The sequence below is a fragment of the Siphateles boraxobius genome, unplaced genomic scaffold (genome assembly GCF_051911475.1).
Source record: "Siphateles boraxobius isolate OS27281-9 unplaced genomic scaffold, OSU_SipBor_1 46, whole genome shotgun sequence".
Lineage (NCBI taxonomy): Eukaryota > Metazoa > Chordata > Actinopteri > Cypriniformes > Leuciscidae > Siphateles > Siphateles boraxobius.
Genome location: NW_027509097.1, coordinates 1,993,458 through 2,008,189, shown reverse-complemented (window position 1 = coordinate 2,008,189; position 14,732 = coordinate 1,993,458). Strand labels below are relative to the sequence as shown.

Here is a 14,732-nt window from a genome sequence, read left to right as displayed (position 1 = left end):
CTCGAGTGCTTCTTACATTGGAATCTCACATAGGGTGAACTGCTTGTCAATAACACTAACATTAAAAAAAAAAAAGTATAATTCAGCACCAAAATAAAATTCGGTCATTATTTACTCACCGTCATGTCGTTCTAAACCCAAAATTTCCCAAACCCCAAATGACTGTTTCAGAACAACATGGAGGTGAGTAAAGATAATAATATCTGTAATAGTAAATTATATAATAAACAATGAAAGAGTTCAATTTTTTTTTGAACTGGCTTTAAATCAAACGAATGCTTACTTAGTTATAATTATGACCTTTTTACAAGACTAAATGCTATAAATAACAAAACAGGTTTTCACTTGTTACTAAAACATAATGAAAAAAATGTACAATTAGTATTATTGTCAAATATAATTACCATTTAAAATAAGCATTTTCTATTTTAATATATCGTAAAATGTAATTTATTCCTGTGATGCAAATCTGAATTTTCAGCATCATTACTCCAGTCTTCAGTGTCACATGATCCTTCAGAAATCATTCTAATGTGAGGCTTTGCTGCTCAAGAAACTGATGTAATGTAACTTCTGATTATTATCAATGATTGAACATAGTTGTTCTGCTTATTTTTTTTGCCTACATTTTTTGTTGTTGTTGTGGAAACGATGATTCATTCTTTGATGTATAGAAAGCACAAATGAAAAGCATTTATTTGACAGAGTGACAATATTTTGTCCATATTTTTTAAGGCACCATGAAGCAACGGCTCTGATATAACACAGAACAAGAATTAAAAGGCAATTGTAGGCACATAAATGGTTGACGTGACAACAAAAGACGACCAGCAGAAACTGAACTCCAGAAAAAATAAATCTTTCATATATGCGGAAGGAAATGAGGTCAGTATTAAACATATTGCAGCAGATGAGAAGCCATTTTCTATACTGTCAAACTACATAATATAGAAACCAAATAATACATTTGAAATGGAGTCAAGACACTTGAATGCTTTCCACAACAAACTATACTGTAAATAAAGAGTAGAATCTAACCTTGGTTTTCTCCTGCTGCAGTTCAATTTGGATTTCCGTGAGTTTGGCCCTCAGCTCCTCATTGGCTGCCTGCAGTGCTGCCATGGCGTCAGGCCGCTCCCCTTTGCCCCGCCCACTGGGGGCTTTCTTGGACATATCGGGCTGTACTCCACAGGCCACGCCCCTTTCAGGGATGACCTGAGTTTGTGAACGATCAAGATTGGCTTCTGTTTGTTCCTCAGCTACATCTTTCCACCCACCTGCAGTTCACGAAGAAACAAGTATTTACAGAGGTCACCGAGACCTAGAACAATCACAGTATCATAGTTTGACTGTTTTACTAAAAGAAAATCAGCAAGCCCATGAAATGGTTTAACGAATGCAATGTCTTTTTGCCTACTCTTTTATGAGTGTTGTAAATATATTTTTTCCATATTTTGAAGAATGTCAGTAACCAGACAGTTTGCGATAGCCATTGACTCCATAGCAGGAAAAAAAAAATACTATTGAAGTCAATGGCTACAGTCAACTGTTGGGTTATCGAAATTCTTCAAAATATCTTCTTTTGTGTTCAACAGAAGAAAGAAACTTTACTAATTGGAATTTGTCTTTTTTTTTAAGTTTAACTCTTTATTAGCAAAGACGACAGTATGAGCACCTGGCTTATTACTCCTTTTGAATTATTTTCTGATGGGACTACCTGACTCCATTTTAATCAATAAATGCTCTCAAATCACATCTCGAGTGACAGGAATGAGATTAAGTGAAGAGCAAATGGAGCCAAAGTGTCACGCTTTTCTATTTTTTTTTATTTTTCTTGATAAAAAGACCCAAGTAATCTCACATCTTCTCTATAGTTTCAAAGGAGATCTCAATGTCTCAAACTATAGTCTCAAATTTGCCGATAAGTCTGAAATCAAAATTCAGAGATCTCAATGTTCACTCAAACATTTCTAATCCAACTATACTAAATATCTGTGCTCCTACCTGCATTCATTTTACTCAACACTCTTACTGTGTCATCGATTGAGTCGTGTCTTTCAATTTTGCCATGGTGAAACATATGAGGAAAAGTGTATCTGTCTACTATGGAAAAGCAACAGCTTTATACTAAAAAGATGTGCTTGCTGTGCTGCGCGTATCAATTCTGGAAAGAGAAACCAGAAGTGTTTCTCTGCTTAAAAGTATTGAAACTATTTAATACTTTGACAAATCCTAAATCCTCATCCAATCCTCACAGAAACATTGTTCGAGCTGCATGTTTGACTGATCACTTCAGAAGAATAAAGATAACAGGAATCTAAAAACATGCCAACTGGTTTGAACATGACCGATAATCTTAAAAAGGACAAACCAGGGAAGAAAAAACTAACATCTTTAGATTGAAGGAAAAACTTTAAAGGGACTATTTGTAGAATTCAGAAACCCTTGTTATTAGCGACACTGGGGAACTGCAGCCAGCAACTTATTGCTTGTGTACACATTACATACAACAGACTAAACATGATTCAATGGCCCAAAAGTTTTTTCTTCGTTGGAAATGTATACCTTTGCAGTGATATACTGTTAACGAATATCCAGACAGCGTCCACACTGCTGAGAGTGATGTTTAGATGAATGTAAATAGTGTATTAAAATTACACTTATGATAAATTGATTATACAGCATTATTGGGACTATTATATACTTTATAGATCCGTATATTTAAAGACTATAGTTTGAATTAATCCCTTTTTTTTGCATGGCACATTGACATTACAGAACAGAAAGGCTCTTTTGGCATTATCCTGAAAATTCATTCATTACATGTGACGGAACAATGTGAGTAAACGCCATTTTCCTGGCAAAAACGACCCGAGTCATTCACAAAAAAGTCTACAGGCTTTCATAAAGACAGGGAAAGTCTCATTTTTTAAGTTTCATTACAAGCTGTTCACACAATGGCAATAAAAACAGCGATTAACACATGAAAATCCTTACATATTGCCCCTTTAAGTTTAATCGCTTTCACCATTACAAAACAATAATTACATTTATATGAGCACTTAATGAATTCATTGGCTTTAAAAGCCATTGGCATTTATCACATTTTTATTGAACATGCAATCAGAGATGCACTTTGCAAATGTCTCCATCACATCCACTAATTTCCCAGGGTGCTCTTGGCTTGCTTCGAGGAGCTTCAGTATCCTTTTTGCACTTTTGAACTTTGTGGCTCTATTATTACAGTGCAGTAGATAAAATGTCTACCTAAATTTTGACACAGACAGTTTATATTTTATAAACCGAAAATGTTTTTGTTTTCAAAGAACACTATAATATTAATAAGCTTACTTGATGCTAAAACACTGTATTGTTTCTTAACTTTTTAAAATAGGCCTAAATATAATTATATAGATAAGCCTCCTGTGTTGTGTTCAGTAACTATTTTGTACACATTTTTAAATGAAGCATATATACACACACTTATTTTTGTCAAAAAATTTTGTACCTCATTTTCTGCTGCCGCTCTCTAGTGGTATAAGCGAAACGTTATAGTTATTTCCAACAAAACACTGAAAGCTCTGAAATTAGCCCTTACTAACTCAACTAACACAATCTCACTTAAAACGTTAACACCCTTCAGCTTTGCCCAGTTGCACTGAATACATTATGTAGATCATTGGGTAAGATAACTGCACTTTCATATACACAGCAGCTATACTGACAGGTCTGAGGAACAGCTCAATTACTGTCCATCTCAGCCAATCACATGCTGTTACCTGGATACAGATCAGCCATGGTCTAATGATAATTCAACAATGACCTTTGTAAAGATCAGAACAGGTACATGAGCACTATGAGAGCACAACATGACGGCAAGTACATAACGACAGATCTTTCATTTTTGAGTGAACCGTTCCTTTAAAGTTGTGGATGAGAGATTATATGAGGCATCTAATCTGAGTGAATTACAGTGACTCAGCAGGCTCATGCAATATGCTCTAAAATGAATGATAAATGTGTAGCTACTCTTAAATATGAAACAATTTGGGATATTTAGCATTTATACAGGCTCCTGACCAAGGGCAAAAGTATAATAATTGATTAAACAAGTATTCATCATCATAAATGAGCCCATTTATATACATGCAACCTGTTTGTAGACCAACTCTCTTATTAAAGTGACATCTAATCAAAATCTCATATAGTCTTCTTTACTATTTGCCATGCAACCAATGCTTTGAAATTTAAATTGGTTGTTAGCGCATTCATACATTTTGTTGCTTTTAGTTGTTCCAAACAGTCTCTCTAACCCTCCACATCTAAAGTCAATGAGTTCATTCCCTTAGATTGACGATTGCACGCTCCAAAAAAAAAAAAGCAGCACATTTCGTCATTGGTTGCTTGCATCATAAATACAACCTATGCTGTGTTTCTCTGCCAGTCATTAGAAGAAAATAAGACGCCTCCGAGAACATTTCAATAAATGTCCCAGTGTGCAGACGACAGCATGTGGACGTTATTCCATCCTGCGCAAGCGAGGCTGTAACTGCTACAAGCATCATTTAAACAACATCTCCCCATTCTGTAGCTGGCATTGACAGTCCTGACAAACATCCCAGCAGGACGATATCAGGATCATTATCTGGTAATCACACAGGTCTGCGTGTTCGGTGCCACCCTGCTTGAATAAAAAAGGAAATCAATGCATATAGATTGAGACTGACCTTAAGTGCATGATTTGAGTTGGGATGTTGTTTTAGTCTGCAGGGATTATCCAGGGAGCTGTTGGTCCTCCATCATTCCGTGTGATTCGCAGCACATGCTCTGAAACGACAAGGGAGGCATGTTGTCATGCCCTGAATTCCATGCAGAAGATGCTTGAATCCTCAGCAGAACTGCGCACAGCTGGATCCTCAGCAGCCGGTAGTGCTGGATCACCAGGAGGGAATAACGGATGAAAAAAGGGGGAGCTATTGCATGTTAGAAGAGAGACTATGAAGCAAGAGAGATTTGAGTCCTTGCACTTACCATAAACACTCCCTCACCATCCCTGATGGAGAGAGAGGATTGATGCTGGCAGGGAGGAGGGTGGAAGAGGAGTGGAGATAGACACGGAGCACATACACACACACATATGCGCAGGCGTGTGCACATGCATACACACTAGGATCTGGCAGTTCTACGAGATCTGAAGTCTGGCTTCTATCCTAGGTTGCCTGAGAGAGAGATACAGGAAAAGACAGCCATTGTAGCCGCCCACTGGTCAATGCACTGCAACTACATCTAAATCTAATAGCATCACGTCATCATCCAGCCTATGCATTAAATAACAACCAAATGCATAATCTATATGAAGGCTTGCATGGCTCTCATTTATTTGGAAGCAGTTCAGGATTCACATGCAGCATGCTGTTCCTTCCATTCCATATGGTTGAGACTAGAAACTGCATCATTGAGCATGGGTTAAATACTGCAGAACAACATTTTCATCCTAGTGTAGTGCATTGATTTATCCTCAAGCCATACAGATGGCGACAAAGAGCTAAAACATGAAATTAATGATGTTAAAGGTGCAGTGCTCCATTTCTGTAAAATTACAAACAGAAATTACAGCAAAAACACTGTTTTCAGACAGGTTTTCCAAATATACCTCTCATAGCATATCAAAGTTGTAGTCACATGAGATCTATAATATACACACAAAAAAAGCTGGGTTGTTTCAACCCATGATTGGGTCAAATATGGACAAACCCAACTGTTGGGATCAAAAATGTAAGTAAAGGGATTCTTCACCCACAAATGAAAATAATGAGTTTCTTTCTCAATGAGGTCCATCAACTGTTTGATTACCAACATTCTTTAAAATTATCTTCCTTTTTGTTCAACAGAAACTATCCATTTGAAGCTTTAAACCAATGGTTGGGGTTGTCCATTTTTGACCCAAACATGGGTTGAAACAGCCAGCTCTTTTTTTATTTTTTAAATTGAACCTATAAAATTTATATTACCTTGAAAGAGACATGTCTTAGCATTGCACATTGCTATCCATTTCACTGTTAAAAGCTCTTATGGGAAGATTCAAAAAATGAATGCATACAAAAGTAGACGGTTAACTGAATAATAATAATTGAGTAAAATGAAAATACTTTTTAGTTTTGTTTATACAAATGAACTAAAGATACCAAAACAATGAAAATAGACAACAATGAAGACACTAAAACTAAAAACTGATAAGTAGCCTAAATAAATTAAAAGAACCGTAGAAATAAATAGTAAATAAAAACAGAAAGGCTCATTAAAATATAAATACTACAATACTGTGGTGAAGCCAACAAATGTAGGGTACCTGACCCAGAGGAGGCTTTGTACAACCTGGCAACCACGCTGGAGAGGATTTAGCCCAATCTGGCATCCCTTGTGCAAGTGTGCCAGTATTGTTGTCATTCTGTTTGCCCTATATTTCCATCCATAGGACAGCCGCATGTTGCGTCACCACCAGCTGTGTGGATTCGTGGAATAAATATCCCGATCCACTTTTCTGTCAAATGAAATTTATTATACTGGACGTGCAGAATATATAAAGCAGAGCTTGTCTCTTCGACAAAACACCGTTTCGAGGGTGAAACCACCCATGCCTTTGGATAACTGCGTTTCTAAATCGTACCGACTACCGATTAAGGATTTAGACGGACGTGAATCCTCTTCTGCTGTTTGTTTAGTCGGTAAAGGGAACTGAAATGTCGATTGAGAAACAAAGCGTGCCCGAGGAAAACCTACAGGGTATGTAGCTATCAAAACAGCTCAAGTTAATGTTCTTTTATGCATGTTTCTCCTGAAAACCCCATTCATATATCTAATATGTACATAATTGTGGGGATTATCGTTGGTCTAAAGCAGTAACTTTCCAAATTAGATGACAATATGACATGCTATGCATCAAATTCCGGTTTCACATAAAATGTAATAATGGTCCAGGCATTGTTAATATGCTATTTCACGGAATAATATGAAACAATAAACAGGAGGTGTGGGCAACAAAACAAAAAACATAATGACGCATGTGATCTGCAATAATAAAAATGGAGGCGAAACAATATTCAATTCGTGCAGGAATCATTCTTTAGTGTCGGATCTCTTCACTGAACCGGTTCTCAGAACCGTTATGAACATTTTGTTCAGGAATTAAACTGAACCGTTTTCGATTCTGCAACTCGCCGACTCAGTGAACGGAGAACCGCCTCTTTCGAACATATCTGAATCGTAATGAGCCGAATTAACAATGTATACATAATGAATATGTTGACGATTTTTTTTGGCAGTCTAATCAACACGTTGGTTGTGACCAGTCACATTTTATTAAAACATCAAACCTAGGGTTGAATGAAAGTTTAATGTTGATTAAAAAAAATCCTTATTATTATTACGTAAATAATAAGCAATGGAATCACGGGATGACGTAAAGATTCACTAAACCATTTTAACCGGTTCCTTGAAACGAGTTGTCTGAACGAACCGATTCACAGAAAGGAGGCGGACTACTTGAAAGAGGTGGGTATTACAAAGCCTGATTTCATTGGATGATGAGTGAAAAAAAATGACCTGATATCATGAGCTATTTCTAGCCAGAGTTCTGTTTACCTCTTTCTGCTGTGTTGAGTCTCAAGTGCTGGCATGTCCTCTGCTTTTCTGGATATTCTGGTCGCTGTGTCATGATCACTGATTCATGCCCAACCCAGTTTTCAATATCATGTCCTGTCGATAAAATATGGTTAAAACAACTGGTTTGTCACTATGACATGTGATGCTTGTAATACACTGAATTGCAAAACATAATTGCACTTGATGCACTTATATTCATAACTGGTTATGACATGCTTGCAATACACTGATTCTTGAAAGACAATGGCATATAGGCTATATATATATATATATATAAACAAACATAAAAAAACAAACAAAAGGTGAGGAGTGGACAACATTAGAAGTAAATAAAAAAAATAAAAAGAGGCTAAAAAACAATGGCCTGTAGATAAAGTCAGCATGAAATCTTCCCTATTGTGACATTGGAATAAAACGGCTTTACAAACTAGAAAGAAAATGTTGGGTGGAGACTTGATCTTGTCCCTCGGGAATTCATTGGATTGTTTTGGTTTGCTATTGGTGGATCTCATGTAAGTGACAGGTTGCCCCGCCCTCGCGCCAGTAAACACATCATCAGAGAATAGATGTTGCTGCAAGAGGGAGGGGGAAGTTACTTTGACTAAAGAGTATGAGGCACATTAATTAAAATAATGTGCATAGATAAATCATTTTATAATCAATACTGCAATTTTCCATTTAAAAAAAAATCATGGTGACTTTAAATCTGCATGCAACACTAAAAACAAAGACCTAGAAATGATTTGTCTTTTTCCTGCAGGTTCCTGGGTGGAGCTGCATTTTAACAATGGAGGCGGCAGCAGTCCTAAAGGAGGAACGGAGGAACAGGCCGCCAGCACCGCCCCTAGTGGAGACCTGGAGAAGATGCTTCTGGAAGCACAGCACGAGTCGGGCAGGAGCAGCTCAAGAGGAAGCCTGCCATGTGATAGGTCAGTCTGACCAGATTTTAATTTAGTGCATAAACTGCACTGAGATTAGAATACCGTAAGATTCCGAGATGTTAATTTGATAGGATAAGCATGTTATGATAAAATAATAAATGTATATGAATAAATTATATAAATTTGGGAATCTCACCAGTCCTCCAAGATCACAGACTCCTTCACACTTGCGCAGGGGCTCCGAGGTCCACAGTTCTGGAGAAAAGAACAGCTCACAGGTAGATATTAGCAGCTTGTCATGACTTAAAGAGGTGGTTGATTATGATTTGACTTTTCTAACTTTAGTTAGTGTGTAATGTTGCCGTTTGAGCATAAACAATGTCTGCAAAGTTACAACATCAAAGTTCAAATCAAAGGAAGATATTTACTTTTAAAGACATTTTTTTAAGGACTTCAACAAACGGCTGGTAGGGACTACACAACATTCCTCCCGGGTTAGTGACATCACTAACCCCAAAATTTACATAAACCCCGCCCCGGGGAACACACAGTCCATGTTGAGAAGAGGAAGAGTTGTTGTAGTAGAGCACATTTGTGAGTCTGCTCAAGCTGTCACTTACGCATTTTCACATGGAATACAGTTCATAGTTCATAATTGGGTGGTGATGGCGCAGTGGATAAGACACATGCCTTTGGTGTGAGAGACCTGGGTTTGAATCCACTGTGAGACACCAATGTGTCCCTGAGCAAGACACTTAACCCCTAGTTGCTCCAGAGGCGTGCGACCTCTGAAATATAGCAATTGTAAGTCGCTTTGGATAAAAGCGTCAGCTAAATGAATAAATGTAAATGTAAAATGTCATAACACAAATGCAATAGCATGTCACTCTGTATCTTGCAACAGTTCCCACACGAGCGATTTATAGAGTATCATGACGGAATATGTCAATTGAAGATAGTTAACTCCACATCAAGAGCATAAACTCATCAACTAACCATTCAGAAACGTCCTGTTGCATTCTACATGTTGTCACTTCTTCTTGAGTCTCTCCATCATTGTCCGACTCCAGTTTAAACATAAAAGGCAGAACAGTTTCTGACATTTTAGTGCATGTCCACACACACACACACACACACACACAAAGCTCCGCCCTCTGTGCATTTAAAGGGACACAAATGAAAATACATGTTTTTACTGACCCTCAAAAAGGGACAATTTTAATTGTTTAATTGTTTTATTTTGAGCTAAAACTTCACATACACACTCTGGGGACAACATAAACTTATTTTACATATTGTAAAAAAGGGCATTATACCACCAATTTAATTGAATTGTACTAGTGCAGGTTTACTACTGCTTTAATGTACACTTTTATTGTCAAGATAAATGTAGAATCATCAGGGGATTTAAAATAGTGGTTTTCTGACCTGAAAGAAAGTCACGTAAATGAATAAAAATAAAAAAACTTGTGGAAAATTCTATAAGAGATACATAATATTTTTATACATGTATAATCAGTTAGAAAATGCTCTTTGTGAGTGCTCCATAAAAAAAACCTTTATATGTGCGCATGTATCTTTTTAACTACTATGTACTAACATTTAAATTAATAATTTGATACAATGCATATGATATCTGTATCACGGACACCTTAAAATAAAGTGTAGCACGTGTAATTATGCATTTAAGTACTATGTAATCACATGTACTTAGTATAGGGTTAGGATTTGGGTTTGGTTTTAGTTTAGTTGCATGCAATTATGAATAATTTATAGTTATTACTACAGTAACTACATGTAAAATAAAGTGTTAGTGTTACCTGATATTGATGCAATACTGTGTACATGCATCTATAACTAATTTCTATAATTACACCCCTAACTCACCCTTAAACCTAACCATAACACCAAACCTTAACTGTTTCCCACCTCAATAGCAGCAAGTGTTTTGCAATACCGCACAATACCAAACAATAATTTTTTTAATGCAAGTACATACTAAACACACCTAATATAGTAGGACCATTTCTATAAAATTATTTTTATAACCCAGCAAAGTCAAATACAATTCATGGACATTTATTAGTCAGTAGGTGTAGGAACCCCGAAGACCGCTGTAACCAGGATTAGTTTACAAGATTACAGACTAATACATTTAAATAAAATAATCCAATTTATGACACGAGTAATGGAATGTAAAACACAATCTGCGTGAACGGCCCCTTACTTTGTTGTGGTCTGGTTTAAGTCAGAGGAAGACTATTTGGAGAGGAGAAGAGAGGTGGAGATCCTGATGAAGAAAAATGCAGACTGGATCTGGGACTGGTCGAGCCGACCGGAAAACTTGCCACCCAAGTACATACATTTTTAGAAAACATACAATTTAATACTGTTAATAAGCCAACGTAACAGCATCTCAACAGTAATGAGTAAGGTCAAACCCATCACAGTAAATTTTGCCTTTGTAGGGAATTTCTGCTGAGGCACCCGAAGCGTTCCAGCACACTCAGCATGAGGAACACTAGTGTGATGAAGAAGGGAGGAATCTTCTCTGCAGAATTCCTCAAAGTCTTCCTGCCCTCGCTCGTCCTTTCACACATCCTTGCTGTGGGTCTCGGGTGAGTACATTTAAACAAACCCTTGAATCTTAGTATTAAAGTTACCCTAGTATATCAGTGTGTAACTTTTGTACCAATCACTTTTTAAGTGTCAGTATTGTTATGCTATAAACAAACTATTCAAAATTTATATATATAATTATATAAAAAAAAAACATTAACAATGCTGCCTTCAGTGTTATTTCAGTATTACTGATATACTATATTATGCTGTGTGTCTGTGCATATATAAAAGTTCATGTATAACTTTGATGAAAGGTTTTGATCCACTTCAAATGTTGACTACTGAGATTCATATATATAAATATGAATCTCAGTAGTCAACATTTGAAGATGAATAGATCTAATCAACATTTTTGATTGTGCATTGAAGATATATGCATGTATATATACACACACACACACACACACACACACACACACACACACACACACACACACACACACACACACACACAGTCAAAGGTATGGAAACATGAAGGTTTTTTAATGTTTTTGAAAGATGTCTCTTAATCTCACCAAAGCTGTATTTATTTGATCAAAAATACACTAAAATCAATAATACTATGAAATAATTTAAATGAACTAGTTTCGGTTGTAATATATTTTAAAAATTTAATTTATTCCTGTGATCCAAAGCTGAATTTTCAGCAGCCATTACAGTCTTCAATGTCACATGATCTTTCACATGAAATCATTATAAGATTAAGATAATTTCTTATTATCAATGTTGAAAACAGTTTTAACTGCTTAAGTTTTTTTTATCCTGATACACTGCGATTCAAAAGTTTAAAGTGAGATTTAAAAAAACAGAAAAAAAAACTTATTTAGCAAAGATAAATTAAATTGATACAGTAAAGAGATTTATAAAATTGATAAATATTACAAAAAAGTTACATTTATAATAAATTCTGCTCTTTTGAACTTTCTATTTATCAAAGAATCCCTGAAAAAAAATCAGTTGTGCCGCTAAATATTTTTGTGGAAACTGTGTTTAACATACAAATATTAAGAAATGTTTTTGAGCACCAAATCAGCATATTAGAATGATTTCTGAAGGATCATGTGACACTGAAGACTGGAGTAATTCTGCTGAAAATTCTGCTTTGCATCACAGGAATAAATAACATTTCAAAATATTTTACAACAAAAAACAGTTAATTTAAATTGTAATAATATTTCACTGTATTTGATCAAATAAATGCAGCCTTGGTGAGATTAAGAGACATCTTTAAAAAACCTTACCGTTTCCAAACTTTTGCCCGGTAGCGGTCAGATCACATACATTTTTCCTGTCACACAACAAAATAAAGAAATCCTATGAACTTACATTTAAGGGGGATCCTGAGCCATATATAGGGAACTGAATATTTTAGAGAGTTGTGGGTAGTTACCAATAATCAACCACCCAATGTTTTTAAGCCTTGTATTTATCCGCAGAGACAATATTTTATAGTAACACAAAGGGCTATTTTTGAGTCCCGCGGATGGATGGGGTCTGCGTGCTGGAATGCATGCTAGTGTGCTCTACAGGCGGTTAGTATGACTTAGCAGTTTTCCACTGACGGCTCACATCTCTGCTGATGCAAAAACAAGTCCAATGATTTACGGAAAAATCAACCTGGAGGAGAAAGTTGGAAGAGCTGAGAGTTATTCATTTTCATGATAAATTAATACTAGTATTCATGTTCTTACGTATACCACTAACTCCATCTGATATTCATTTCTTCTTTATAGGGTGTACATCGGAAGGCGTATTACTACTTCTGGCACATTTTGAGGGAGCAGGAAAAGCCAAGAAACAAGACAAATCTCATATACGCACATCCACCATCTCAGATGCTTTGTCGTGAATAAGTGCTCGTGTAGATGCAGATAGGGCAAGGTCACATGACACATTTCCTCTCCCCTGCTGTGAGACGCTTTGTCTCTCTTCCCTAGTGTATTCCACTGGCCTTTCCCATAATTCCTCTCCAAATGGACATGTAATGCCAGTCCATTACAGGGCCGTCAGCGCAGAGAAGGCTACGCTAGACTTACGGGCACATGCCTGATAGAATTAGATGTACTGCATCCTCATAATTTCGTATTTACTCGTACCAAGACTACTAAGAATATTGAGAGGATCATAAAAGAAGGGATGAGAGAGGAAAGGACGAGTGGATCATGAGATGCTGGATCTCCAGAGATGGTACCTGAAACTTAAGACTGTGAATTGGGAGATTTAACTTTCTACCCCATTAAAAACAGGGATCGTATCTATCGAATGCTAATTCTCAATATTTGATGATATAACAAAGTATATGACTTGTTTTACCTTGTCAAAGGTCCATTTTGCTGTATCTTGAAGTTGTTTCTGCATGTACGATGTTCCAGACACCAAAAAACCAGACCTTTGCTTTGGGTATCAGGCTGTGCACAGTGTATATATATATATATATATATATATATATATATATATATATATATATATATATATATATACACACACACACACAACAGCAACTGTCCTTAGTAAATACTAGCCAAAAGTCGAGTACCATATCAACTCTGATCTGAATGTCAATTGAAATCACAAATAAATGTACAATATTCTTCCAGCTTAACTTAAGAGATTTTACTAATGTTGTTGATTTAATTTTGCCTTAGAGCTCACCTGAATTGTAGATGTTCTTCACTGATGTTTATCTGAAAGGTCAGGGTTCCAGCCCGAAGATTGCCTTAAATAAAACTGTTAATGAATCAGGCAGGAGTGTAAGGGAAATATTGTAAAATTTGTGCATGTTGTGTAGTCTTTAAAAATCGTATTCAGTGTACATGTCAATTTCATAATGGTTTTGTATCAACACAGGGAATCAACAGAAATAAATGTCTGCCAACTACTTCCTCTGGATTCTGTGTTTTAAGAATTATTACTTATATTAAAGGGATAGTTCATTGGGTAATGAACTGTCATTATTTACTCTCCCTCAAGAAGATAGTTTGAAGAACGTTTCTGGTCCTTATAGACTTCCTCACTGTTGTTTTTTCTTCTTCTTCTCTATTCTATGGAAGTCAATGGGACCAGAAACTGCTTGGTTACCAACATTGTTCAAAATATCTTCCTTTATTTTCAACAGAAGAACAAACTTCACTTCACAGGTTTGGAACAACTTGAGAGCGAATGATGACAGAATTTTTGTTAAACAAATTCTTGATTCATCTCAATATTTCAACAGCAGTATATACATGTTACAGTCCAAGGCATTTCAAAATAAGTGGATGCTGTTGTTTTCGGTTGGTAATTTTGCACAATGACAACATCTCTAATGCACTGTCCTGAAAACTATAGTTTAAAATGGCGATTATGAATGTGGATCAATAGAGAATGAGAAAGCAATGCATCTGTGAATTAAACTTACCAACATTAATTTGACTTAAAGATAACAGGACACATTTCTAAGAGAACGGGATGTTACCCACCAATTGGTTGACATGAATTTGAACCATACCCAAGTTTTACACAGTTATCATTAGACACTTTTTAATAGGAACCAGTATACGTACCATATTTACACTGAACATAGACAAA

General features: G+C 36.1%; 2 protein-coding genes across 19 annotated transcripts in view; one reads left to right on the top strand and one right to left on the bottom strand.

Moving 5' to 3' along the window:
- The window catches only part of jakmip3 (Janus kinase and microtubule interacting protein 3), a 65,051-nt gene extending 57,976 nt beyond the window's left edge, over window positions 1-7,075 (bottom strand). For 13 of the 18 annotated variants that reach the window (XR_013194387.1, XR_013194386.1, XM_077200293.1 and 10 more), the window contains exons 1-3: window positions 5,032-5,168; window positions 4,728-4,827; window positions 1,039-1,277 (exon numbers count right to left, since the gene is read on the bottom strand). Coding sequence is in view for 15 of the 18 variants with exons in the window: in XM_077200293.1 (XP_077056408.1) it covers window positions 1,039-1,173 (135 nt within the window). In the remaining 3 variants the exon portion in view is untranslated. Of the gene's footprint in view, window positions 1-1,038; window positions 1,278-4,727; window positions 5,005-5,031; window positions 5,220-6,349 lie in introns of those variants that run through there. The other 5 variants (XM_077200301.1, XM_077200302.1, XM_077200299.1 and 2 more) reach the window with 3 other exon arrangements.
- Window positions 6,644-13,092, top strand: bnip3 (BCL2 interacting protein 3). Its single transcript, XM_077200306.1, has 6 exons — window positions 6,644-6,783; window positions 8,423-8,591; window positions 8,743-8,821; window positions 10,792-10,898; window positions 11,012-11,161; window positions 12,899-13,092. The coding sequence occupies exons 1-6, from the start codon at window positions 6,741-6,743 to the stop codon at window positions 12,939-12,941; spliced, it is 591 nt and encodes a 196-aa protein (XP_077056421.1). The 5' UTR covers window positions 6,644-6,740; the 3' UTR covers window positions 12,942-13,092.
- The last annotated feature ends 1,640 nt before the right edge of the window (window positions 13,093-14,732 follow it).